The following is a 27,488-nucleotide window of genomic DNA, read 5'->3' on the forward strand; positions in this document are numbered from 1 at the left end:
ATTATGAACAAGGTTCCACTGTAATACTTAATTCTTTGTGTATGAGTAAAATTTATTGCGAGTCAGCACTTTTCTCGTGGTGTTCTCCATCCTTGTGTCACATCTTCTTGCGTTGTTAAAAATACTTGGTCTCTGTCTTTATAGCCTCTATTTACCACTTGTTATAAAATTGCAATAAATTGGTTTACACAGGATAATTTGAAAACTAAGAATATTTCTTCATCTGCTCAAGGTTTAATGCTATGGTTTTGGATATACGTAATTGTTGTTTATGAAGTGATGTTACCGTGGGAAAACAGGACACCAAAGTGTCGGCTATTCCAAGTATACAAAATAAACAGCAGTGAGTAAGGAATGCGGTAAAAATAAAACCAACGAAAGTAAAAAAGGGGGGAAAAGCAGTAAGAAAAAAATATTGGAGGCACAGAGTGCACAGAGCACTACTTAGCTCAGGCACAGCAGTGCTGTACAATATAGAGCACGCTTTATCAGAAGTTAACTTGAGGAACAAGTGCTGGGCAGGTATCAGTAGTGGCTCTCCAATCGTGTTGTCAATAGGAGTCGATGATGAATGGATGGTGCCTAGCAACACCATAAACAGTATTTCTAGTGCAGGATTCTCTTGCTATATAAACAGCAAACAATGTTGCGTTGTATTTAGAGCCTAGCCATGTCTGATATCCAATGGCACCAACCATGAGCACCACCTGCAGCTTTGTGGAAAATTTGCTCATTTTGGCATTGAAACGCTATCGGTTATGTGAGAAAGCTGTTGTAGGAAACACCTTTCTATCCTCAAGATTTAAGTTTTTTACTGTGCCCTGCTGCACGTCTTAAAATGACAGGTTGAAATATTGAACCGCTTATACAGTAGAATCTTGTTAATTCGGAGTCCAAGGGGACCGGAAACTTATTTGAATAAAACGGAGTTTGAATTAAGGAGAGCCCTTTCAAATATAGTGCCTGATCAATTGTACATTACAGCACACAGATCCAAAGCTGTCACTGCGCCCGCATTGAAATCTTATCTTCCTCTATCAGCGCCCAACGACATGTACTGGAAGACGCCTAGGTTCCATATAAATTCCAAATAACACCACACCACGCATGCCCTTTGCTGTGGGTGTGAGGGAGAACATGTGAGGGTGAGCCGAGAAGGATGGTAGCTTGATGTGCACCATCCTCTCACGTGCCTAATGTTGGAGATGATGTGATCAACCGTGCAGTAATGTGATCAAGCACACATTAGGAGAAAGAGCAAGGGCAGGGACAGGGCACGTGGTAATTTGAGCAAGTGAGCGCTAGGAGAAAATTGGGGGGGGGGGGGGGGGTTAGGTGGGCACGTTTTAAGGTCTCCTTCATGCTAGTGTTAAGCCGGATGGAAAAAGAGGGAGCTCGCCACTCTTCTTGCTCCCGTTCGGTCTTGGCTTCCCGCGCATCTTTCCTTGCGGTAACTAGTGATGCATCGAACCTTCCCCTTTGGACTGAAAAGTGATTCATGGGATTGAGAAATTTTGTTCAAAATAACCGTTGCAGTTTTTGGAGTTTAAAATTTGTGGGCATTTCTTCTCTATCAACATAGGACTTTGCCGGGACCAACAAAGCAGTTCAAATTATCTGTCAATTCGAAATAAGAGATTTCAAATTATTGAGGTTTCACTGTATACCCAATACCTGAACGCTTCAGGTCACTGTAGGTGAGTGAATTTTACTGAAAGATGTAACACGAGTGAATTAAAATCTTTTATGAATGTTTTATTTTAAGAAATCTTTATCTGTGCAGCCATGACCATGTTTTAGGCCAAGCCACATTCGAGACAAAGCCTCACACACACACATCTTGGCACTACCATAGTGGCACATTGCCCATTAGGAAATCCACAAGGACAGTGGGGCCAGATTTCCGTCTAAGTAGTATTGTAAGAAACTCCATGGGGCTCCCCTAAGCCAGCATTTTGCGAGCCCCTGAATCAAGCGACATGTGCCTATGCAGTTCTCCACTGTGCTCTGGACAGATGAAACACAGTCCACTCAGTAAAGCTAAGCTGACATGTTACACTCCTTCCTATTTTTTTTTTCTATTTGTACTGTCACATGATCGAAGTGCTACAAGAGAAGTGCACAGAGGGAGAGGGGCCTACTGACGCGGGTGTGACATGAGAGTTTGGCGCCAGCAGGACCAGCGAGTCGATCTTGGGGGCATCACCGTTCTCCACAAGCAGCCTGAGGCTTGGATAGATGGATGCACTGTGGGAAACTAGCGTGTCGATCCTGCAACAAGGAAATTCGGGAACATACGTCAGTCAAAAGCGATAAGGCTGCCGAGTCAAGCGACCAACAATAATTCCACTACGCATTAAAGGAGTACTACTGACATAACATTTCTGACTTCTCACTTTTTTTTGCGTTAGATGAAGATCCTGGACCTTAAGATCATTGAAAAGATACTGGCAAAGCCTCGGAGTACACTAAATAATTTACCTTAGAGCAGCTTCAGTATTGTATCACAGGAGGTGTGCGCGTCCTGACGCAAGAGGTGGCCACGTGGGAGGAGGACATGACGAAGTTTTTGGCAATCACTCCGGCTCATTCATTATGCTGCTAATCACTGCACAGCCTGGTGTAGCCGCACGAGAGATGATCGAGCAAGCTGTAACATTTCTCCTCAGCAGCAAACAATTGTCAACCCAGCTCCCATTTGATGTTAGTACTTTATTTATGCATTCGTTTGTTTGTTTCTTTATCTATAGTGTCAGCCTTCTTCAGACTCTTAGTGGTTGTGGGGTCACACGATGAGTATTGGAACAGTAATTGTAACAGCAAACAAAAGAAAACAAGTTATCAACTGTTTCAGAGAGAGAGTGATTAGGCAGAAGACCTTATACCTACAGCAATGATGACATAGCACCAATGATTAAGCAGTGAACCCTACCCTCCCCCCCCCCCCCCATATACAATAAAGACGACAAAACGCTAAACATAATACAAGGTCATCCAGATGAAAAATGACTCTCTTAGCACTCAAGTCATCCATATTTAAAATTTCCAGAGGCTTTCTATTCCCCGTCGCTACAGATGCCGGAAAAAAAAAGAAAACCTAAGAGCTAGAAGTAGTGGGGCCTGATCAAGGCTCTCGTTGACATTTTACATGCAGCTATGCTTACATTTGATATAGTCCACTTCATACAGTTTCTGCAGACATTTAGGGACACACTTTTTACATGCACATGGCACACACAGATCACTTACACGAAATTACACATACATCTTAAACACAACACAAAACAATACCCATGCTTAAAAATTGCAACAAGAGTCTTTTTTCTATCACAATTACAACTCGAGGAGAGGAGCAATGTTTACTCACAAAAGATGTAATTTGTAGCTGTTTACAGATGACTGACAATGAGACGTCTTCCTATATTCCTTGGTATCAATGTTTACGGAATTGTAATAAAGCATAAATGTTGCAGTTTCGCCCGTAAGGAACAGCACTAACCCAGTCACAGTGGCACTTAGCATGTCCCGTACCACTTTTCTATGTCCATGTCTGCTAGTGCAAACTCTATTTTGCAAAGCATTGATAGTGATAGCAAAATATTAGACAATTTCTGTACACAAAGTAAGGTTCGTAGTTCTAGAGGGCACCTAAATTCCAGTAACAAGCATAGCACCATGCACGCACAGACAAATATAAACAGATCTCATTCGCTGACCGCAAGCCTTCGCTCGATGTTCACCATGACACCTGCAGCAGATAACCACCAACATATGGTGCACGTTGAAGGCCTAGCGTGTGTGTGCTCAGCCGTCGGGCGCCCCCCTCCTTCTTTAGCTAGGCCGTAGGCCAGTGCAGGCTTGATCATGTGACCTTTAACATTGGGCACACAGGAAACAGGGCATACATGAAGCTACCCATCCTTCTAGGCTCACCGAGGCACCCACAGCACATCACGTGACCACCAACATGCAGTACGCAGGCCGCTCAGTCTCTTCGCATCTGGATCGACTTTATTTGCAACAGCACGACAGCGACAGCCGTGCTGGCCTAGAGTTGTGTCCATGTAACTGTGCAATCACGTTAGACCAATTCACCCAAGCTTCGACCCTTACGTTTCCCGAATTTTTAACAGCCATCACTACAATTGCAGCGTGAGCCCTTTTCTCCTCAGCCACAAGATGTGTAGCTCTGCAGCGAGAGAGCAGCTCTGCAGGTGAGAGCAGCGTGACTCGTATACACAGCCATGGGCCCCCGACACCCCTGCCGTGGGGCTAAACACCGCACCATATATTTCCGAGGCAACATCACAACTATAGCTGCACCAATCTATGCGGTGCTTCAAGAGCTGTGGTATCGTGGTCCCCCACTAGGCAAAGCCAGAGTTCAGTCCTGGACAAGCCAAGGTTCTTTTATTCAGCATGTGGCTGACATCTCCACCCCACTTGTATTTCCGTAAAGACGGCGTTGAGTACTGAGGCATTACGTGAGTTATGGGATTTACACACATACACGCATAAGCAAAACACAAAAATTAGCAATAAAAACATACATGAATATGTACACACAGGGCAGAAATACAGGCAAGGCCACAATTCTTTGTGGTATGCAACAAATATTTATGGCAACTGCAAACGCCGACTGGCAGGTGTATTCAGCATTATAATGGGGCAGGCCACTCTAGTCTGTAGCTGTTAAAGGAAAAGAAAGAGGTCGGAAAAGTGACAGGATAGTGGTTGGGCGGATGACTTGTAGTGTTTGTCCTGTGCGATGCAAAAGAGCGTGCAGGTGGGGGAAAAATACACATAACACAAATAAGTTGACTGCGTTAAAAATTAAATATAATTAAGCTGCCGATATGGTGGTGAGATACCATACGTAGGTTGGATTGCTTTAAAAGATTAAACGCTAACGTTGTGCAAGTATGGGGAATGAATAAATTTGGCGGTACGGTTGTGGTCAGTTTCAAGCATTTTATTCCAATATGTTTTTTATGCGTACTCCAGATGGTGGATCGGTATTCAAGTTTGGTTTGTACGAATGTATTGTAAGTGACTTGCTTAACCTGATGTGGAGTGTGCTCTAGATAATGTTTCAGAATGCCCATAAGCGTAGCCGCACTTGTGTTCCAGAAATCCACCTAATGAGCAGTAACAGCCCTCTGCTGTAAAAATGGAGCAGGAGAGCCGCTGTGCAGTGGTTGCAAAAATTTTTGAAAGTGGTATATACACTGAGGCACTACTTGCACTGGATGATCTCACTGATGATCGAGGGGCTCACTACCACACAAAGAAACATTTCAGAATAGACCTCACAATAACCACTGGGACACTGAATATGGTAAATGAGTTCTGCACCCCAGTGCTTTGAGTTGTCGATTAATTCGCCCTGGCTCTGCAATCTGCTAGTCTCCTGGTAAGCTCAGATGGTGGAGCGACTGCCTCGATAAAGCACTGGTCCCAGGTGCAAATCCTTTACCAGGACGAAGTTTTCTTCAACTGCAAAGCTCTGTTTCTGAGAAACCCATATGGGTTTCACTTGTAGCTTCATACTACAGTTGGGTGGATGAAAATTTTTTTCCTTTCTTGAACTTTCCTCCACTTTGTGGGCTTCCGCAGAACCAATTTGCTATATTCACATTTTTGGCTCTGACAATGATCGTCCTGTGTTCACCTTAGCCCTGTCGATAGACAAGGCACTGGGACGCCTGATGAATGCCATACATTTTAGGGACAGGCAGTTTGTCATTTTAATCGATTCCTTTTGGCAAAGAAAGCCACACAAAGCGTCAAAAGAACATGTGCGTACTTGACTTGATCAGCAGAGGAGATGAAAAATAGGAAAGATGCCCTGAAAATGCAGTAAATAAGCGCAGAACACTCGCCGCCTCACACGAGACGTACCTGCGAACCCCGAGTGTCTTGAAGAAGTCCCTGAGCAAAGCCGTCCGCTCTTCGACCGTGTGCCAGTAGAACTTGTTGCGCAGGCTGAAGGACATGTCTACGCAGGACAACACAACCAGTGGTATGGGCGTGAGCAAAGCAGTTTACCTAATTACAGTATGGACCACTTATAATGTAACCGCTTATAGTGCAGGACTGGATATAGTACGGTCTTTTCAGACTCCCATTAATTTTCCCATAGCACTCCATGTATACGCATACCGCTTACAGTGCAGCCGCGTGAGACGAAATACTCAAAAAGATGCGTGCTGCCGGCCGGCGTATGCATTATTCAATGCAATCAAACTCTCGTTAATTCGGACTTATTTGGCCGCACATCGGTTAATCCGGACTACTTTCGGAGCTTGGTGAGCGAGGAGCGCCGCAAATGTGCGACACAAAAGAGCAAGAACGGCGCTAGCGTACAACCGAAACGAAGCGGCGGAGTCTGCATCGCCACAGCCATCAGTTGAAATCGTACGTAAATGACAAACGCCGGAATGCTTCGAGCCTATTTGTGTCTTTAAAGCCTGTATTCTTGCGTTTACCGCTGCGCATAACACCGCGTTGGCCGCGGGCTTTCGTAACTGCGTAGTCGCCATCCACGATCGCGTCGATAGCGGCCGCGGTTTTCTCCACAGCGGTTGCGGCGAACAGTAGTTTCGTTTTTACTCGGCACGCGCGTCGGCCGCGTGCCTAAAAAAACAAACTGCGTAGTCGCCATCGATGATCGCATAGATAGCAACCGCGATTTCGACTGCAGTTGTTGCAGCGAATGGTAGTTAATTCGTCCAGACTCGGTGCGTGTGTCGGGCGCGTGCGTTCAGCACCGCAAAGTCGCCGTTCATAATCGTGTCGATAGCGGTCACGGTTTTTTCCGCAGCAGTTGCGGCAAACTGTTGTTTCGTTTTGACTCAGTGCAAAGCTGTCGAGCTTGAAGAGCACTGGCTACATCGCGATTAAGTTTTCGCCAGCTCACTGGTGAAAACATAATCCCGATGTGCGCGCGATAGTACAAAGCATGTCTACATGCTTGGTCTACATGTTTTGCATACGTGCAGTGCTTGAAAATCGTTGTTTTGGTTATAGTGCGGCACCGCTTATAGTGCAGATATTCGCGACTCCAGCGACTTACCGTTATAAGCCGTCTACACTGTACATAGAGTTAATACTATACATAAAGTTGACAGAGACATCTACCCTGACTGTAAAGGTGTATACTGTGTTGAGCTTTGTCAAAGAAAACGCCTGGAAGAACTAGGTCTTGTTGCACATAAATGACGACGCACTGAGCTGGAAACATGGTGACAGAGAGGTGCAGCTATTGCTGGGACTACAAACTTCTTTCTCGGTCGCTGTCAAAAATGACATGCTACACTGTGCTATCACGTGTCAGCTCACACTTTCTGTCCCAGCCTAGAATTCAAGCAAATCATTTACCCTGAAACGCTATACACGCCAATATTCAAGGAATGGCATGAGCAAGAGATAGTATCGACTAAAGCTCATAAGCTCGCACATAACATACTACAGCAATAAAGGCATCAGCACGCAGACTCCAGCACGCTTATGCTTAACGCACAGCGTAAGCGTGCCTTAAGCACACCACCAAGTCTACTATGGTCGAGGACTGTCCTTTTTTCAGCCAGGCTCAGGGCGAGTGAGCCACACATCCTTGATATTCGAGGTGGGTATATGGGTGTTCACATATTCCTTCTTTTACATTCAGCATTCACTTATTGCGTTGTAATGACGAAGATAGCACAAGCGTCGCTGTGGTCACATGGCTCCTGAAGTGAGGAAGACAAAGACAAAACGATCGGTGTCGCTGGTTTTCTCGCGCTGGCGTTTGGCTGGAACTGCTCGGGTGCTCTTTGCGCTAGACCTAACGTGACTGAGATTAAACGCCAATAAACCCCATATCATTTGGTGGAGGTGCGGTAAATATGTATGTTGTCTTTCAGTCAAACAAGTGATGCTCGCTTCGTTGTTTTCCGCAAGGCAGGTACAAGAGCGTCTTATTTAAATTTGCCTTCTTTAGATTCTGTAAACAATATTGTGTGCAATCTATTTCATTATGTTCCTTGTTCGGTATTACGTTTCATGTGCTCACTTGGAAAAAAAAGAAAGTAAGAGAACTCTAAGATACCTCATGCCTGAAAACCTCCGATGACGTCTGTGATAACATCAATGTACCTGCTATTTTCAAAACAAAAGAAAAAGTGCTACTTTTTATTTCCTATTGTATAATGCTCATTGTACACACCTCTTTCAGGGGAGATGTAAGTGCATTTTGCATTTTATAGTTAAATGTATGCAGAATGTGTTATTTTCACTACATTTAATTAACATGTGTCTTTAACTTAATTTGTGAATGATACAGGTCCTTCTAAAAAAATGCTATTGTATAACCGTATACATTCCTGCTTTTGTCTGTAGGACACTTGTGTGTCTTAAGCTCTGTGGCTTTTTCAAGCGAGGGGAGATAACTTCACTTTCTTTTAAGGGAGAGGTGATGTTATATCCTCAGTTTGAGTTTCGGATTGTCCTGACCGCTAGCGCCATGCCGCGCTCAACCTTGTAAAAGTATTGCGCTGTGTTCCCCTTTCCATGTTGAAATAAACGTCAGTCTATGTTTGCACCCCCGTCCCCCCAAGAAAGTTTTCTCTTTTTCTGCGGCACTTTGCGCCCTCACCCAATCCGGCCGCCCCATCGAGGCAACAACAACTTATGGAAATACAACTTCATGCTGCCTGACATAGACAACTGTCACTCCATGCTGCACGCAGCAGCAAACAGCACATCGGATATTTGTCTTATTAAATAGACACTACATATACACACACACACATACACACAGTCAAAGACCGATTTTGCAGACGCCCGATTTTGTAGACATGCCCAGTAATTTGGACGCCTTCGTGGCACCGCCACGAGCCCCATTGAGTCAATGTATAAGAATGTCTGAAATTTAAGACGCAATAAACCTTCGCTGTCCGATTTTTCAGACTTTTTGCCATCACCGCAGGTCCAAAAATGGCATTAATCGAAGCCTACACTGCCACCCTTTTGATTAGAGAGCTTTAGCTTGTCTGGCGTTCCGGTAAACGCAGCTGCACTGGGCGTTTTACAGGATGGGTGGGAGGCATAAACGTGAGCGACTTGACAGTTGCCCCCACTCACCTCTTGGGGCAGAGATGAACCAGACAAACACAGAGCTAACATTGCATCAACCAAGTATATTCTACTTCGGTACTGATGTAAAATTTTGGCAGCGGTGAATGGTGACACAATTATGCCTGTGCAAAAATTTTGACCAGCAGCAAAAAAGAATGCACTTGGTTACTGCAATGTATTTGTCTGGTTGAGCTCTACGCTGCCAGGTGGCTGGCACCACTCGGGATACTCAAGTTTACGCCTGTGCCCCTCTGGTAAAACGCCCAGTCCACCTACGTTAATCGGAGTACCAGACAAGCTAAAACTCTTTATTATCTCACCGCCTTGAACCGGCGCTCTCGCATGCAGATCTGCTGGCAGCCACCACCGCGGCAAAGCTAGGCCTAGCTACTTCGACGTTTGCTACCAAGCTTCTTTCTGTTCGGTGCCATGTTTTTCATTGAAACAATTGCCCGCTGTTAGCAATCGCACCAACTCCCCCTTTGTAATTCTCGGCAATGGCTTCGAAGATCGGAAAGCACGATGCGTTGCATAGTCGGTTCCCAAAAGTCAGCTTTGCCTCAATAAAGCAGTGTTATGTGGTGAAGCATGTGCAAAGTATTGCAGTGAAGCATACCAAGAGCAGGAAGGGGCAATCGATACGGGACACGGTATGTTTCCCTTAATTATACACGCGTGCACCTGCTGTCTCCTATCACAATACAAGCATAATACAAGCACTACACCTAATAAGTGTACAGGCAGGCCTTAAGAGCTATTTCGGATGTGCCTATGGGGATTTGAGCCTTTGGGGGCAGCAAAAGGCCTGCATTCCTTTTTTCTGAGCTGCCCGATTTTTCAGATGTTTTCACGGCCCCTAGGGAGTCCGAAGAATCGGACGTTTACTGTATACATATATATATATATATATAAGTAAGAGCAGGTTGTGGCATATGCCAGCCGGACCCTCTCACCATCTGAAGGGAACTACACTATCACAGAGTAGGAATGCCTAGCTATTGTTTGGTCCATTCAGAAGTTTCACCTGTACCTCTACGGTCGCCACTTCACCATTGTCACCGACCATCATGCTGTTTTGGCTGTCATCTATGAAGAACATGTCGGGTCGCCTGGGACGCTGGATATTGCGCTTACAAGAATATCAATTCACAATAGCGTACAGGTCTGGCAAATGTCATCTTGATGCAGACGCACTGTCTCGATGCCCGCTTTTGCCTTCTCTTGATCATGCGCACTCCGCGTCTCCACCGTGTCGCTCTGACGCAACGCTTGCCTCATACCAGCTCGCGTTAACGTCACTGGATCAAGCTCAGCTTTCTTCACGCTCCGATTTTACTTCGCTTCAGCACACAGACTCCTACTGTCGAACTCTCATTGACCGCCTTCGCGGTGTAACTAAACCACCAAACAGCCGCTTGCGACGCAAGCTTCGCCAGTTTCGCCTTCAAGATGGGGTGTTTCATTTATCATCCCACGGGTAACAAGTGGGTGGTCCCAGTTCTACCTCGCTGTCTTCGTCTTAGAGTTTTAGAAGCATTTCACGAAGACGTCGCCACCGGCCACTTGGGCTTTCACAAGACCTACGACCGCAACAAGTCCCACTGCTAACACGATTTCTATGTATGTACGTCCTGACCACACAAACTGGGACAACAATCTTCCATTTGTTACATTCGCCTATAATACTGCGACACAATGGACTACTGGCTACAGCCCTTTCTTCCTCGTGTATGGACAATCTGTGTCCTCAGTCTTCGACACCGAATTCTTTTTCTCTACTGCTTCGCCCAACGCATCCCTCCCAGAAGAGTTTACAGCTCGAGTCGCACATTGCCATGAACTTGCTCGTCGAAACACCGAAGCTACCCAAGAAGAAAGAAAACGTTGTTGTGACAGTAAACACCGCAACATCGCCTTCCATCCTGGAGACCAAGTCCTCCTATGGATGACGGTTCGAATTTCTGGACTTTGTGAGAAATTCCTTCACCACTACATTGGGCCCTACACCATCCTACAACAAACTTCCGCAGTGAACTATGTAGTTACTCCGTCTTGTACAACCACAGTCGTAGTGCAGAAATTGTTCACGTCTCCCGCATGAAGCACTTTATTCCCCGTTCAGCCAATGTTTAGATTGCGGCCAGGTTGGCCGCTTCCACGAGGGGGGAAATTAGTGTAAGCACATTTAACGTCCTTCATCGTTCTAATTTGTATACAGCCATCATCATCCCTGTTTGTCTTCTTCTTCGTGTTTGAGCCTGGTCCGTGCCTGCGGAATAAAACAGGTCTACTAGCGCTGCCTACCCTGGCCGTCTTCCATCTCTCAATATATATATATATATATATACATATACATGGGTGCATATATATATATATGGGTGCATAACATTTCAGGGGCAGCACTGCTTTGTGCGCACGGCACCTGCCACCATGAACTGCCGAGGAACGTGTGTTCAAGCACATTGCCTTGTGATCAATGCTTGCACTCAGCGTGTACGGTTGTGCAGTAAGCTACCTTAAAACTACCTGAAATATATGCAGTCACCTGTGTTACATGCTTCACAGTCTGTCTGAAAGGCTACATATATTTTTTTTTCGTTGTGTAACTGCTGTGCATGTGGCAAGCCTTTTTTTCTCCTTCACCTGTTAACACAAGCCTACACTTCGTGCTTAGTCCACTAAGTACAAACCGATGTCCTCAACTTAGAGAGTGCGCTTCAATGAATCTTGACACCAGCTGCTCCAGCTCCGAGGTTGCATACCAACAACTATACTGAGGTAGCTATCAAACCTCAGATAACGGATTTTCAGGTCATTGCTTATGGTGGCAAGCATGCTTGTTTTTCAGGGCAGATTCAAGGTTGGTTACTTTTACAAAGAAGCCACGAGAATTGCACTGATGGTTTTCATGCAGCAGCGATGAAGGCTGCCGGTGAAAGCCAGCAGTGACGTGCGGCAGTGTGGTTTGTATCAAATGTCAGTAAAAAAACAACCAGACCAGCAACGCAACCTGCGTTGGAGCCACAAAGCAGCTGTGTGACCAGGACATCAGTAAGAACACCAGGCCATTGGAATGTGCTGCCAGACATGTCATTATAGCCAGTGCAGCATACAGGAACATGCGTTGAATATAACGAAGAGTACAGAACTACAAAGCTCAGATATAGTGAAGCTTAAGGCTTAGGCACAGCAATGGAATTGCTGCAAAGTCATCAGTAGATTTCGGGCTGTGGCATAACAGACTCCCTCCCTCCAACTCCCCTTCCAGCCCCAAGGACTTCCAAAGAGTGCGAGCCTCATACTGGTTCGCTGTCTGATGCATGAGTTGCTCACATCTGCAAATTACTTTTTTAATCAAGTGTGAGAAACATCTCAGATATCTGGGTCCCCCAGAAAAAGGTGAACTCTCACACGAGAATATACAGTTATACAAAGGCAAGTCAAATGAAAGTGAGCCAATGCGAATATATGACAAACGGGGTACTTTATTTAAAAGTAGTCTCCATGAGCATTTCTACATTTGTTCCACTGACTAACGAGTCGCGTGGTTCCTGTCTCATAAAACTCCTTGGATTGCTGCTTCAAAAAGTCTGTAACTGGCTCTTTCACATCATCGTTCGACACGAATCTGGTTCCCTTGAGCTCTTTTTTCAAGTGCCCAAAAATGTGGAAGTCGCAAGGCGGATGTTGCAGCATTTCCCACTTGAGCTTTGCTAGTTTTATGTTAACCACATCAGCGACGTGGGGACGGGCATTGTCATGGAGCAAGATGACCCCATTCATCAATTTTCCTCACACCTGCATGCCACTTTTGTAAATGAGAGATGCCTGTGTGCTACATGCATGCCTCGCAGATGATGGACCGAACCATTACTGCGCGGGGTGGGTTGGCTCACTTTCATTCGACTCACCCTCGTATATTTATTTATTTATTTATTTATTTATTTATTTTATTAATGAATACCTTACAGCCCCTAGAGGCATTGTGTAAGGGGGGAGACTACAATCAAAGATAACTTATAGAATAATTAGAATACACATGAGAATACATATACAAAATATATTGGGTAAGAAATGCGTTAGTACACAGTAATATAGTGTTACAATATGTACAAGGAACAAATCGAACGCTTTTGAAAGTGACAGCTCATTCAACAACAAAATTTCACACAGCAAAACATAATCAACAGAATTACAGAACGAGCAAGACATAATTAGACTATAAGAAAACAGTATTTAACGCGTAGTTGTACATTATTAACGGGAAAGTCATAGACAAAAATAATAAGTTAGGTTATGTGGAGTTTGAAAAATGCATTGTAAGAAGAAGCTGGAAGTTTTCCTGGTACCTCTCAAAAACTACGGCGTTAGGAAGGTCATTCCAAAGACAGATGGCTCTTCGAAAAGCGGAGTAATTAAATGAATTAGTCTTTCCGTAGATGCGCATGAAATTGGACGGATTGTACAACCGCTGTGACCTGTAATGAGAAGTTTCAAGAGGCAGAATGGATGGTGCTGTGTTATGGACGTATTTATGAAATAAGGATAGCAGGGCTATATCACGACGATCATGCAAGGGCTGTAGTGAGAGGTCGAGTTTAATTTGTGTAATGCTTTTAGTATAGTCATAAAAACGTGAGATAAAACGCACAGCCCTATTCTGAATAGATTCGAGTTTTTCAATCAAATACTTTTGATGGGGTGACCAGACGGATGCAGCGTATTCAAACTGAGGTCAAACAAATGTAAGCTAGTTTACGAATATCTTTAGTAGAATAATGTAACTTGCGGCATATGTACCCTAACGATCTCGAAGAATTGGCGCATATGCATGCAATGCGCATTGACCACGAAAGGGTCGAAGTTAGGTTAACACCAAGATATTTATATTGAGTATCATGCAAAATGGTGATGTGATAAGAAAACGTAGAGTTAGTATGCTTGCGGCTAAAAGAAATAATTTTACATTTAGAAACATTAAGCTTCATTAGACAAGTGTTACACCAAAAAGAAATAAGTTCAAGATCTTTTTGGAGGGTTGCATGATCATCGTCACTCTTAATAGAACGATAAAGATTGCAGTCGTCCGCAAAAATGCACACGTGTGAGGAAATGTTATTCGGTAAGTCATTAATGTATATTATAAATAGTATTGGTCCAAGAATGCTGTCTTGTGGTACACCTGAAGTAACGTGTGAAAGAGGAGAGGAAAAATTGTTAACTGTTGTGACCTGCTGACGATTACAAAGGAAATTGCGAATCCATGTTACTGTAAGAGAATCTAGTTTAAGAGCAGATAATTTCAAAATCAAACGGCAATATGCTACAAGGTCAAATGCTTTCGAAAAGTCTAGAAATGCACAATCAGTTTGTAGATTCTCTTCCATGTTAGTATGCAAATCAGTTGTTAATTCGAATAATTGCATCTCTGTGGTAGGAGGACGACAACTTAATATTTGTGATCGGTGTGCGGAACCGATATTTGAAATGCGCGGGCTTTTCCGTCCTTGTGCTCGGCGTGCGGGGCCGAAAAGCGCGGGAGTGAGCGTCGCTGGTGTGCGTGATCGGTGCGCATGCCGGGAGAGACCATCTGGAAGGACGGGGCATCCAGGCTGACAGAACGGGCAGTGCAGCGAGATGGAGCGGACCGAACGCCGGCCCACGTCCCGGCATCCCGGTCCTGCACCACGAACCGGGCGCCGCCCCGGCTTCTACCATCGTCGCGGGTCCTGTTGAGCTGGGCCTCGTCCCGGCTCGCACGATCGCTGCCGTGTTTCCAGGCTCGGGCCACGACCCAGAGCCCTGGTCCTGTTCTCCAAACCGGGCGTCGACCCGGCTTCTGCCACCGTCGTGGGTCTTGCGGAGCTGGGCCTCGTCCCCGCTCGCACGACCGCTGCCGTGCTGCCAGGCTCGGGCTACGTCCCAGAGCCCTGGTCCTGTTCTTCGAACCGGGCGTCGACCCGGCTTTCACCCCACTGCTGTGCTGGGCTTCGTCCCGGCACTCATCCCAACGATACGGTGCTGAGCTCGGGCTACGACCCAGAGCTAACGCTCCGGAACCAGGCTACGTCCTGGAGCCATCCTGAGCTTCAACCGCCGCCAGTACTCACCGCCATCAGAGCAAGTCCGCCGAGCCGTCGCCACAAGGCCGGACTCCTGATTAGAACTGTGAGTGCTCACCAGTGACAGTTAACCCAGTTTATCTGTATAGTTCGTGTTCCCGTATTCGTCCCATGTGCCGTTCGTGTCATAAATACGTCTCTTTGTGTCTCTGGTTGTTTTCTTGTGCGTCTGGCTGACCTGCGCCCACAACATAACCATCACAATTTTGGCGAGCCTGCCAGGATCGGCTTTAACATCTTGCCGACAGCTAGACGCACGGGAAGAAAACCATGGATATTGAGAGACTGCACGCGATCGGCAAAGACATGGGCTTAGCTGGCGCCGCTCTTCGCGAGTGGATTGACGCGCAACGCGCGACAGAAAGGGAACTTCGCGCCCAAGCTCGTGAAGATCAGCGCGTGAACTTTGAGCTAGAAGAAAAACGGCTACAAGCCGAGGAACGCGTTTTACTGCTGAAGCTCAAGCTTCAAGAACAGACAACCAGTTTGAACGTGCGAGATAGTGGTCTACCGGTGAGTGGCCTCAAACTAATTGAGAAAGAAAGGAAACGCGTCGAGACTGTTCGAGTAGCAGAACTGCATGGCATGAGAAAAATGCGAGAAGTTGGCAGATTAGATAGCGGCCATGGCATCGTAGTGGAGAAGCGCACCACTGAGGAGCCCTTGATGCAGGGTGACGAGGATAACAGGATGGTTGACACCCCGATAAAGGTGTGCGTGAACAAGGAGCAGAGCACAGCAGAGAAAAAGGTAGCTTCACCTCAGAACAATAGTGAGTCTGGCATCGAAAATGATACCAGGGATCGCCAGGCAACAGACATAATGATGCATTTAGATTCCAAGAAACAGAGCAATGAGAAAGCCAGCAGATACCCGAAGCGTCCCAGACGTAAGGCAACGTGTAAGGGCAGGAAGAACTTGCACAGAATGCGTAAGGGCAGGAAGAAGATTCGAAGGCGATGGAAAGGAAAACAGCGTCATAAAACGCAGGTACATGACAAGATGCAGGCGTCCAAGAAAAAGTTAAAGAAGCCAGAGTTCTACCCAAGCCATTCCAAGCCGTACAAGCAATCTGTAGGCGTAGGGAAGAGAAGGAAGCAGAAAGAAAGTAGACAAGCATGGGAGTTCAGGAAAAGGCGAAAAAAAAAAAACAGTGAACAGGTGTAACTAGTATGATAAATAAGGAATATTATCTAGGAATGACCACGGACAGTTGCGATGTTAGTTTTCACAAATGTGTGCAGAGAAAAAGTTCAGTCATGTAGAGTAATTGGAACATTGAATTTGTCAACATTGCGAAAAGTGCAGTGCATTATGAGGTGTAAAGTGAAATTACCGGACAACAAGAAAGAACTCGCTGACGAACAGACGAACTGCGCACTGTGTTGTGTGTTACTCATATTCAGTCAACGCATCCTACCTCACCACCGCGTCGTTCTTGAACAGGGGGGAAGTGTGGTAGGAGGACGACAACTTAATATTTGTGATCGGTGTGCGGAACCGATATTTGAAATGCGCGGGCTTTTCCGTGCTTGTGCTCGGCGTGCGGGGCCGAAAAGCGCGGGAGTGAGCGTCGCTGGTGCGCGTGATCGGTGCGCGAGCCGGGAGAGACCATCTGGAAGGACGGGGCATCCAGGCTGACAGAACGGGCAGTGCAGCGAGATGGAGCGGACCGAACGCCGGCCCACGTCCCGGCATCCCGGTCCTGCACCACGAACCGGGCGCCGCCCCGGCTTCTACCATCGTCGCAGGTCCTGTTGAGCTGGGCCTCGTCCCGGCTCGCACGACCGCTGCCGTGTTTCCAGGCTCGGGCCACGACCCAGAGCCCTGGTCCTGTTCTCCAAACCGGGCGTCGACCCGGCTTCTGCCACCGTCGTGGGTCTTGCGGAGCTGGGCCTCGTCCCCGCTCGCACGACCGCTGCCGTGCTGCCAGGCTCGGGCTACGTCCCAGAGCCCTGGTCCTGTTCTTCGAACCGGGCGTCGACCCGGCTTTCACCCCACTGCTGTGCTGGGCTTTGTCCCGGCACTCATCCCAACGATACGGTGCTGAGCTCGGGCTACGACCCAGAGCTAACGCTCCGGAACCAGGCTACGTCCTGGAGCCATCCTGAGCTTCAACCGCCGCCCAGTGGTCTTGCGAGCTGGGCCTCGTCCCCGCTCGCACGGACCGCTGCCGTGCTGCCAGGCTCGGGCTACGTCCCAGAGCCCTGGTCCTGTTCTTCGAACCGGGCGTCGACCCGGCTTTCACCCCACTGCTGTGCTGGGCTTTGTCCCGGCACTCATCCCAACGATACGGTGCTGAGCTCGGGCTACGACCCAGAGCTAACGCTCCGGAACCAGGCTACGTCCTGGAGCCATCCTGAGCTTCAACCGCCGCCAGTACTCACCGCTGTCAGAGCAAGTCCGCCGAGCCGTCGCCACAAGGCCGGACTCCTGATTAGAACTGTGAGTGCTCACCAGTGACAGTTAACCCAGTTTATCTGTATAGTTCGTGTTCCCGTATTCGTCCCATGTGCCGTTCGTGTCATAAATACGTCTCTTTGTGTCTCTGGTTGTTTTCTTGTGCGTCTGGCTGACCTGCGCCCACAACATAACCATCACAATCTCACATGAGAAATTTCGCCAAAATCCGTGTTGATTAGTAAAGAAAACTTCATTGGCTTCCAGGTGGCTGTAGACATTTGAAGCAATGACACGTTCTAGCATTTTGCAGCATATAGATGTTAATGATATTGGACGGTAGTTTTCAGGCGCATATTTATTACCCAACTTAAATATGGGTATGACCTTTGCTATCTTCCAGTCCGAGAGCAGCAGGCCAGTCTCTAATGATTGCCTGAAGATGTGAGAAAGAATTTTACTAGACACTGTTGCGGTGGTTTTGAGAATTTTAGAATTAATGTTGTCGACGCCACAGGATGTGGTTAGCTTGAGGTTATTTATCAGGGATGCGATGTCTTCAACTGTTATTTCTATAGGTGACATATATCGGTAGTTTAATTCCAATACATCCGGCAGATCAGACTGATCTTCTGTGGTGAATATAGAAAAATAAGTATTGAAAGTAGAGGCGCAGTGAATATCTGGAAGGGGAATGTTATTATTGTTGTGCAAAGAAATGTTATTGTGGTCCTGATGTGGGCTCATAATGTGCCAGAACTTCCTGGGATTAGTTTTTAGAAGAGAAGGTAAGTCATGAGTGAAGTGTTTATCCTTAGCTGAACACAGGGCAGAACATTAAGTTTTTAAGCTTTCCTTGTATTTGCCCAAGCTGCTTGCGTGCGCAAGTGCTTAGCACTATCACAGAGGCGCTTCTTCCTGTTTCGCAGTAAGTGTAGGGATCTGGTGAACCATGGGTTAGATTCATCATTGGTTATCTTAATGAGAGGAACATACTGGTTAACTAAGGCAGACATCTTATTCCTGAAGAGTATCCAATTCTCCTCCACCGACCGATTATGAGATGAAGGTAACAGCACATGAGAAAAGAATATATCTAATTGGGAATTCATAACATTGTAATTGGCTTTATTAAAATCGCATATTTTTTTAGTAGCAAAACCTTTAAAAGACAAGGGTGCGTTAAGAGTTACTTGCAGTAAGAAATGATCACTAAAACCATTAATGGACACACACAAGCACGTTCAACCAGGGAGAACAAACAGTATGATCAAGCAGCGAAGTGCTTTAGGCACCATCTACCAATCAGAAGCCTTCCAAGGATTACTGCATGACCTTATTTGCTCTCCACTTGAATTTTTGCTACACTAGAAGCTTTACAATTCTAGGCACATGATCAGTAATACACAAGGGTAAAGAGCTCCACAGAGATTTTACTCAGTGCTGCAGTGGTCATAGCACTGTTCAGTGCAGCTGAAGATGACAATATCAGGCATTTTTTCACATGCTGTTAACCAGGTTTTTTTTTTTTTTTTCATCTGTTGAATACTGTGCAAATACATATTTTCTTGTTTAAACAGCACAGTCATGATCAATCTGCTGTACAAAAATGAAGTAAATAATTTCTAATAGAAACGATTGGCCTTTAATAAAGTCTAAACTTCGTTCCCAGCTTCTTGGCCGAGTTGCTCTGTGGCAATGCAGCCATGAAAAGAAGCTGTTGCTATGTTAGAAGGCAGCAACACCAACAAGCACAAACAAACAAACATTTTCTGTGCCTTTACAAACACGAAAGAAATGAGCACTTTGCAAAAAATGCCTAACTGCCTCGAGGAATTCATTTGGTTATTTAGCATTCCAGTGCTTCAAGTCATCGATTAATCTGCCATTACCCTGCCTTCTGATAGCATCCTGGCTGTCTAAGCTGAGAGCCACTGCTACAGAAAAGCAGTGGATTTATCCCCTGTCCACCTGGAGCCCTTAGTTTCGAACGAATCCATGTGGGTCTCCTCAACGCTACTTATGTGAAACTCTGATGTGGACACTGATATTCCCAGCATCTCCACCAAATGTCAGGCGATTTATTGAGACCACGAAGTTTACGAACAGAACCCAGGCAGCTCCGGCTGAAAAACAAGCTCTGATCTTGGGCACAGCTACCAGACCAGGAAAAGCACATCTTCTTCATTACACTGTTCATGAATCTCCCCTCACTTTTCGTAGTAAAGCTGAACTAAAGCAAGCGAATAGTAGCAGGTATGGTTTAGTGAGCGTCTGCTTCACACTGCATCAATTCACTTGCCACCTGCAAAGCACGTCTCAAGCTGACCCACTTACAAAGGTGCAGGTAAGAGCTGACCAATTTATTTGGCAGTGCATGGACAACAACCACAACTAACAGGCCCTACTTGCATTGTCTAATATCTTGCCTAATGCTGGTTACCATTAGAATGTTGAACTGGGGCTCCTGTACACATTATGTGGTCAGAATCCTTTGGTACACCTTATGATGACATGCTCGTGTTGGGTTCATGTAAGCTCCCTTGTGAGCAGAGTAGTAGGTATGCCAAAAAAATTGAGGGAGATCTGCGCAAGTCTTAACAGGCAGACGTCACAGACAGCAAACTGATGTCGAAAATTCACTGTGGGCTGCACTGAGACAATGGTGGATGACAACACAATGACAGTGTCAACTATGACACAATGATGACGTCAACATGAGAATGACGACTAACAGTGCAACGAGTTTGGCAAATTAGAGACCATAAAACCTGCAGCAAGACAGTGCAGTGGCATATAGAGGAAAACACCAGAGAAGAAAGAAAGCAGCAGGGTTTGAGATACAACAGGGCAAGTAGAGCATCAAACGCAGCGTTAAATGTTTGCTGTAAAATGGCAGCAAAGTCAATGACTAAAGTGAAAGTAAGATACAAATGTCATTAGCATTATTTGTGAAAGCTCTCCAATTGCCAACACCACATCCTGAAAATGGCCAGAAATCATGAGAGAAACTGACCAGGGAAGTTTGGAGCCAGGACATCCACGCCACGTCCCATCAGTCGGGGAGTCAGGTTCTCGGAGAAGTCGCGGTAGCTTCCCGGGGCACCATGCAGCAGGACTGCCAGGGGCCGCCCCGTCTGAAAGGCCATGACTGACATGACAAAGAGTACTTATACGGTAGACTCGCTAATTCCACTCCGGTTAACTCAATGTTTCGGTTCATTCGATTCTAACCGTAGGTCCTGGCCGGCACCCGTGCATATCTGTGGGCCCAAACTATTGTTATTTCAACCTTAACATTGGCCCTCACCGGATAATTCAAGCTTCACCAGTCAGCACGCACGTGCCTGACCCCTGTTGTAAACCCAATAGCAACCCCTCTGATGGCAGCGTCTGCATCGGTGGAGCTTAGGGGACAGTAAGTGCATTGAACACAAGTCATCTCCTATTGAAAATCCTTATTTTCTGCCAGCTTTAGGAATATTTTCAAGCAATAACCATAGCTCAAAATGTCCGATTAAGGTATTTTCCCAGATTTTAATGCGCCTTCTCAAAAATTTTTTTTCACAATAATTGTCTCAAATTGCCTGCACTGTTAAATCGGAGTGTTTATGTGTTTTACCGCATAACAGAAACGTACTGCGGCAAAGCTGACTTTTAAATACCATGTGGTGAGGCTGACCTTAAACAACCAGTCACCAGTGTGCAACACGTTAGACACTAGCAAATTTTTCTCGCAAAAAAAAAAAAAACATCGAGTGCATATTAGATTTCTACTTTGTTTGCAGCTTCAATGTCATTTTTATGTTGGTTCACTACTTTGTACACACATTAGGTGAGTGCATGTTTGATTCAAGGGCGTGTTAGAATCGGGCAAATATGGCTAAATGAATCAGTGGTGTGTTCCGTCATTTTTTTCTGCATTTTGTTTAATTCGACCTGCGGACAATTCGGTCAATTTGGTCAGTCCCGTCAGGGTCGAATTATCAGAAGTCGACTGTACTTTCTTTTTGTTACAGGAATAATGAAGGAGACAAGAGGGGAGGAAAATAAAGAGGGAGAGACGGGGTGGTTGGCCAGTGTAAAGCTCCGCTGTGTGAAGCGACTACAGTAAAACATTGCTGTAACAAAGTTGAAGGGGGAGCCAATATACCTTCATGACAACTCTCGACTGCACCTATCACAGGGAAGGGGGGTCTAAGCTTGTGGCATCATGGTGTCAACTATGGTTAAGCCAAAGCCAATGCTAAAGTCTACAGTGCACTGCTGAAGGACCGTGAAAGATTTATTTCAGCCACGTCTTCATCAGCAAGATGCCTGCTTTCTCAAATGCAGTTGTCAACGCTAATGCATCGTCACCATCATTGCGCGCACAGAAATGGCATCGCAACAATGAGGTCTTAGCATTTCATGAACATACTGAGAAAATGCTGCAAGCTTCTGATTCCGTACAATGCTTGTTGCTGTACTCAAGTGTACGCTTCAAAAGAAAAACAAAAAAAGAACATTACTTTGGCATCTAGTGACCAGCACTGCACAAAATCATAGGTTCGCAGTGCTGCTCTGGCATATTCACGAAATGCTGACAAGCCACACAATCGCTGTGAATACGGGAGCAGATGAGGTCGTATCTTGCAGCAATTGATTTAATTTTCTTAAGTCTTATACCCCTGTCACACTGGCAAATTTAGTGTCACTTTGAGCAAGTGCCCTTTGGCGCACAGAGTGTCACTTTGGCAGCGCGCTGCTACACGAGAAAGAGAAGTGCACTTTGAAAATGATGGTGATGGCGATGAGTGAGTCAGTCGCAAACATATAATTGTTATTTTAGGCAATACTTGCTAAGTAATAATGTATTATATATTTATATGAACAGCATTTAGAATAAAATTTAGGTGCAAATAAAGTGAATCATTTCAATCACATTAGCGCCATTGATCCTCACGAGTCAAGACAAGCCGGCGTCATATCCAAGCTAGCGCATTCAAAATGGAGGATTTCATTGCAGATGACACAGATAGCCACCATACGGATAGTAGTGACGGGCGTTTGGAGCGTCTTTTGGCAGCACTTATTTGATCCCGAATGAGGCGCTGGCGGCTAACTGCGGCCATTGCACGGCATGTGCTCTGGCATGCCCCCGGTGGCCGTGGCCGTCAGCAGCCTGAGAGCGAGAATAGTAATTTTTGTTGTAAAGTACGTTTTAATACGTATTAGTATTCCTAATAATGAAAACAATAGTTAAAAAGAGACTCCTGACTCGGCTTTTGATATTAGTTTATTTATTTCTGAGCCCCTACTGCCGAGACTACGCACTTCAGTGGAGCGAAGTGAGTTTGGCGAACGCACTCGCCAGCGAGTGCACTTTGCAGGAAGTGTCACTACACGTTCCCGTGTGACAGCGTGCGAATGCACTCGCTCAAAGTGCACTTATGTTGTCCCGTGTGACAGGAGTATTACCAGCCTGCGTGACCACCTGTGGTCTACAAAGCAATAACTGCACGTGATGACAAGACTAAAGACAAATAAACACAAGTGCAAGTACTCAATAACAAGTGAAAGATTGTATTGTCATCACAATGAAGACAACAGGACCAAACAGCATAAACAGAAAGAAAAATAAAACAAGACGTAAACTTCTATACCGGGTAAGGCAATCGAAGAAGCACTGATGCATGAATTGCCTTGCCAGTGAACAGCATGACGTGTGTGCGTGCATCCACATGTCATCCACACTCATCAAAGACAGGTTCGCAACTGCCAGGTTTACTCAGTAGTGAAGGTCGTCACCTCAAAAAGCACTTGAAGGGATTAATGCTCAAGGGAGACCTACTATGTGATCCACTGCAAGGGCACTTCATCGGTCAGTGCACCTTGACTGCCAAGAGCAAATAGTCGTAATGTCTGTAAAGGTGCTGTGCATGTTGCATAAATAAATAAAAAACAAAAAAGTGAGTTCCTCCTACTGTCACTTTATGGCCTTGTTTCCTCGTCTTTTTGTATGTCTTGCTCCCTCCCTATTTACTGCACTGATGCAATGCACCCACGCCCTTCACATTCTACTGCATGTGTTTGATCGTTCTTGCCTTTACTCCTGTCCCCCTGCATTTTTCTTCCTTTCTATAGTTGTTTACGCACAGCTTGACCTCCATTGTGCTGAGGACCACCTTGTTTGCACACTGTCCCCACTTCTATCCCCTACCCCTATTTCCCCAATGTAGGGTAGAAAACAGTCAGGGTAGCAAAACTGGATGTTCTTTCGGTTTGCTACCCTAACCTGCTTGTCGACCTCTGCATCTTTCCTCTTTCCTCTTTCTCTGGCATGACTGGGTGAGTGGTTGGCATTAACCTCTTAACTGCCACGAGAAATATTGATAAATGTATGAAAAGTGCTCATTTTTTTTTATCTGTATGCGTTTGTCCCTTTTTTCTAAAAATATGACACCAGGAATGCATACACTGCTTTTACAGCTCTTGGTGAAAAAAGAAAGCAAGAGACATTGTGCATTATTTCTTTATATGTCAAAATTGCAAGGTAGTACAAGTTTTGTCACAACAAGATGACTTATCAGCAGTTAAGGAGTTAATGTCCCCAAGCTACACCGGGCTCTTTCTACCATGCAGTGAAATTTTAGGAAACTGGCGTTTGCGTACATCACCATCAGAGTGTGACCAACACCGCTAATAAGCGAAATCACAGCATCATTCGCAGAGAGTGTGACACATGCCTATGTGTAATGTGCTCATGTACATAAGTGGTGACCAGCACATTTGCGTACGGACCTAGGACACTGTATACTTGGTTGTCTTCCAGGTGCTGATGACAGCACGTGCTGAGAACCTGCAAGAACTGTACATGACGTGTATACTGTACATTGAACAAATCACTTAAACACTGCCTGTAATAATGAACAGTGGTCGAACATGTCTCGAGGTGGAGCGAATGCTTCAACTAGGGGACTGATTTTTGCCAGTGCAACAACTGCTTTTAGGCCGCAACCGAAAGCAGTCATCGCCCTGACGAAGACAAAACCCTTTGTCGACACATTGGATCCATTGCGACACTTGTTCAACCGCAGCTTATCACAGATTGCACATGGCATTACTGAGCAAGCGCTCGTCAGTTCTGCAAAGCACAGCTAGCCTAGACCACACCACAAAAAAATCTAATGTAGAGCTGGCCACCTCTCCCACCAAAACGGGGCTTGACATCACCGACAAACCTAGCCACCTACATTTGCCACTCACCTCAACAAAGCTGCTCTGGTCGGCACTCATCGCCGAGCAAACAAAGTCCACGTCCACTTCTATGCCATCTGTGGGGGCATCTCGGTACTGTCGCCGAGCCTTTCGCCACTCTTGGTAGAGGGCACCGCATGTGGACAACCTCAGCCGATTCTCCACAAGGTCAGGGGCTTGGCTAGCCTCCTCAGCATCCAGGGCATATGCAGTGGAACGGAGCACGTGACTTTTGGTGTGGAACTGGCAGCAGAGCAGTGCGAGCTGTCCTCCTGAAAGGAGTAGTAGGCTTATTCAGGGTGCATTTCAGTCGATTCAGCTTTACTTCCCACCTCTAACTTAAGGCCCCTCTTCCTTTCCCTTCCTTCTTTTAAAAACATCAATTGATGACAGGCTTGTATCTCAAGGAAAAGAAAGTCAGTTTAGTTGGAATTTATTCATGCCATCTGCACAGCAAGTTAAAACCATGCATATACCCTTCAGGCAACGATGAAACCTGTCCATTAAAAGTATACCTTTACTACATTTCTTGCATCTTCAAAATCGTGAAATGTGCACAGCTTCAGTATGGATTAAGAATTTTCAGTTCTTCAGTGAGCTTTGTCAAGTTTGTACGTAGCATGTGGGCTCCGTGGGAACACTTTCCATGGGAACATCAGATATAATGTAAGCCATTGATGTAAACAATTGTGAAAAACAAAGAAGTGAACACACTACATGACGACATACAGACACCGAGAGCAAGCACCCAGCCATCCACTTTCCTGCTCGTTTTACTAAAATGTTGTGCACATAATATGTAAACTTGCAGCACATGTCTAATCAAAAGTGTTTCAAGATGTATGCGACACATTATATCATTACCTTCATAAGTGTGTTTGCTTTAGACGCACTACTTAGGCGTGCACAACTTCCCACACAGCACCTGAAGTACCGGGATATACTAATTTCCACAGGTCGGCAGAATAAATGGACACTCAATCACTAATATTTGCACAGCTGCCATGTACTCAATCAGAACCAGCCACACTCACCAACACTCACTTTCGGCCAAAGTCACTTCCATTCACGCTTCCCAATATTCAATCACACTCGCGTCAATGATGAGGTGAGCTTTCACCGTTCTGCATCCCTAGCCAACATTTGCAGCTGAACACACCGATGTCCATCCGTGTGTACATTGCCTGACAGGCATTTCGCAAATTATGCATAAAATAAGCTCAAGTGCGATATGCAAGGGCAGTGTCATCTATATATTGTCATGAGTGCTCATGTGTACTTTATTCAGAGAAAAAAAATTTCACGATACCTATTACACTAACTGCCCTTGAACTGTGAATGCACAATTAATTGTGCAAGTTTTGGAAGTTTATGAGAACCATGTGACAGAGCTATCAATTAATAAAACAATAATCGCTGATCTAAAAAACATAGCACCAGCATTTTTAATGCTTACTTTCAGAGTGTGCTTTCTGACTTGAAGTTATCGTGGAATGCCAAGCACAATAGCATTTCACTCGTTGCAAGCTAACTTCATTTCCTACCCTGGGGCCATATTCTGAAACGTTCCACTTCGGCTAAATTTCTTTTTTCGCTTTCAGGCGCACGCTGATTGGCTGGTTGCGCAAAATTGAACGACGTCGGGCTCAACCATCCAATCAGCTCATCCAATTTTGCTAAAACAGCCAATCATCCCGCGCCTGAAAGCGAAAAAGAAATTTCGCCGAAGTGGAACGTTTCAGAATACGGCCCCTGGTATCGTTTCATTGACTTTAAATCTCAACACAAAACATACTCCATTCCTGATGACCTACTAAATACAGCTGGACCTTGTCATAACGAAGGGGGATATAACGAAGTACCTAAGTGAAATTCCAATTGAAATCCCTATGGAGATTCATATTGCAATAGATGTAATAATAGATATAACAAAGTAATAGATACTATAACAAAGTAATTCTGGCTCCCCCTTCAACTTCATTATAACGAGGTTTTACCGTATTGTTCTTGGAGGCCATGCAGAAACAACTGCCAAATTTCTTTGTGTTTTTTTGAAGGTCCTTGCAGTTAGCAAAACTACCGATGGAATGAAAAACTGCCAGAGTTATTGCAAAACTACAGCCCTATCTCTTTACCGGTGCTAAACAGTATGCTATCATTCTACCGGTGCTAACATATGGGGCAGAAACTTGGAGGTTAACAAAGAAGTTCGAGAACAAGGACCGCACAAAGAGCGATGGAACGAAAAATGTTAGGCCTAACGTTAAGAGACGGGAAGAGAGCGGTGTGGATCAGAGAACAAATGGGGATAGCCGATATTCTAGTTGACATTAAGTGGAAATAACGGAGCTGGGAAGGCCATGTAATGCGCAGAATGGATAACCGGTGGACCATTAGAGTTACAGAATGAATACCAAGAGAAGGGAAGTGCAGTCGAGGATGTCAGAAAACTAGGTGGGGTGATGAAGTTAGGAAATTTGCAGGCACAAGTTGGAATCAGCTAGCGCAAGACAGGGGTAATTGGAGATCACAGGGAGAGGCCTTCGTCCTGCGGTGGACTTAAATATAGGCGGATGATGATGATCTCTTTAACATCTACATGTTATAAGC

General features: G+C 45.5%; 1 protein-coding gene across 2 annotated transcripts in view; it reads right to left on the reverse strand.

Annotated features, from left to right (window-relative positions):
- Positions 1-27,488, reverse strand: part of LOC119450801 (uncharacterized) — a 57,431-nt gene that overhangs the window by 23,483 nt on the left and 6,460 nt on the right. For both annotated transcript variants that reach the window (XM_049666248.1, XM_037714298.2), the window contains exons 2-5: positions 24,888-25,150; positions 20,656-20,776; positions 5,902-5,998; positions 2,146-2,271 (exon numbers count right to left, since the gene is read on the reverse strand). In XM_049666248.1, the coding sequence (XP_049522205.1) occupies positions 2,146-2,271; positions 5,902-5,998; positions 20,656-20,776; positions 24,888-24,917 (374 nt within the window). In that variant the 5' untranslated portion in view covers positions 24,918-25,150. The remainder of the gene's footprint in view (positions 1-2,145; positions 2,272-5,901; positions 5,999-20,655; positions 20,777-24,887; positions 25,151-27,488) is intronic.

This window comes from Dermacentor silvarum, chromosome 4 (assembly GCF_013339745.2).
Source record: "Dermacentor silvarum isolate Dsil-2018 chromosome 4, BIME_Dsil_1.4, whole genome shotgun sequence".
Lineage (NCBI taxonomy): Eukaryota > Metazoa > Arthropoda > Arachnida > Ixodida > Ixodidae > Dermacentor > Dermacentor silvarum.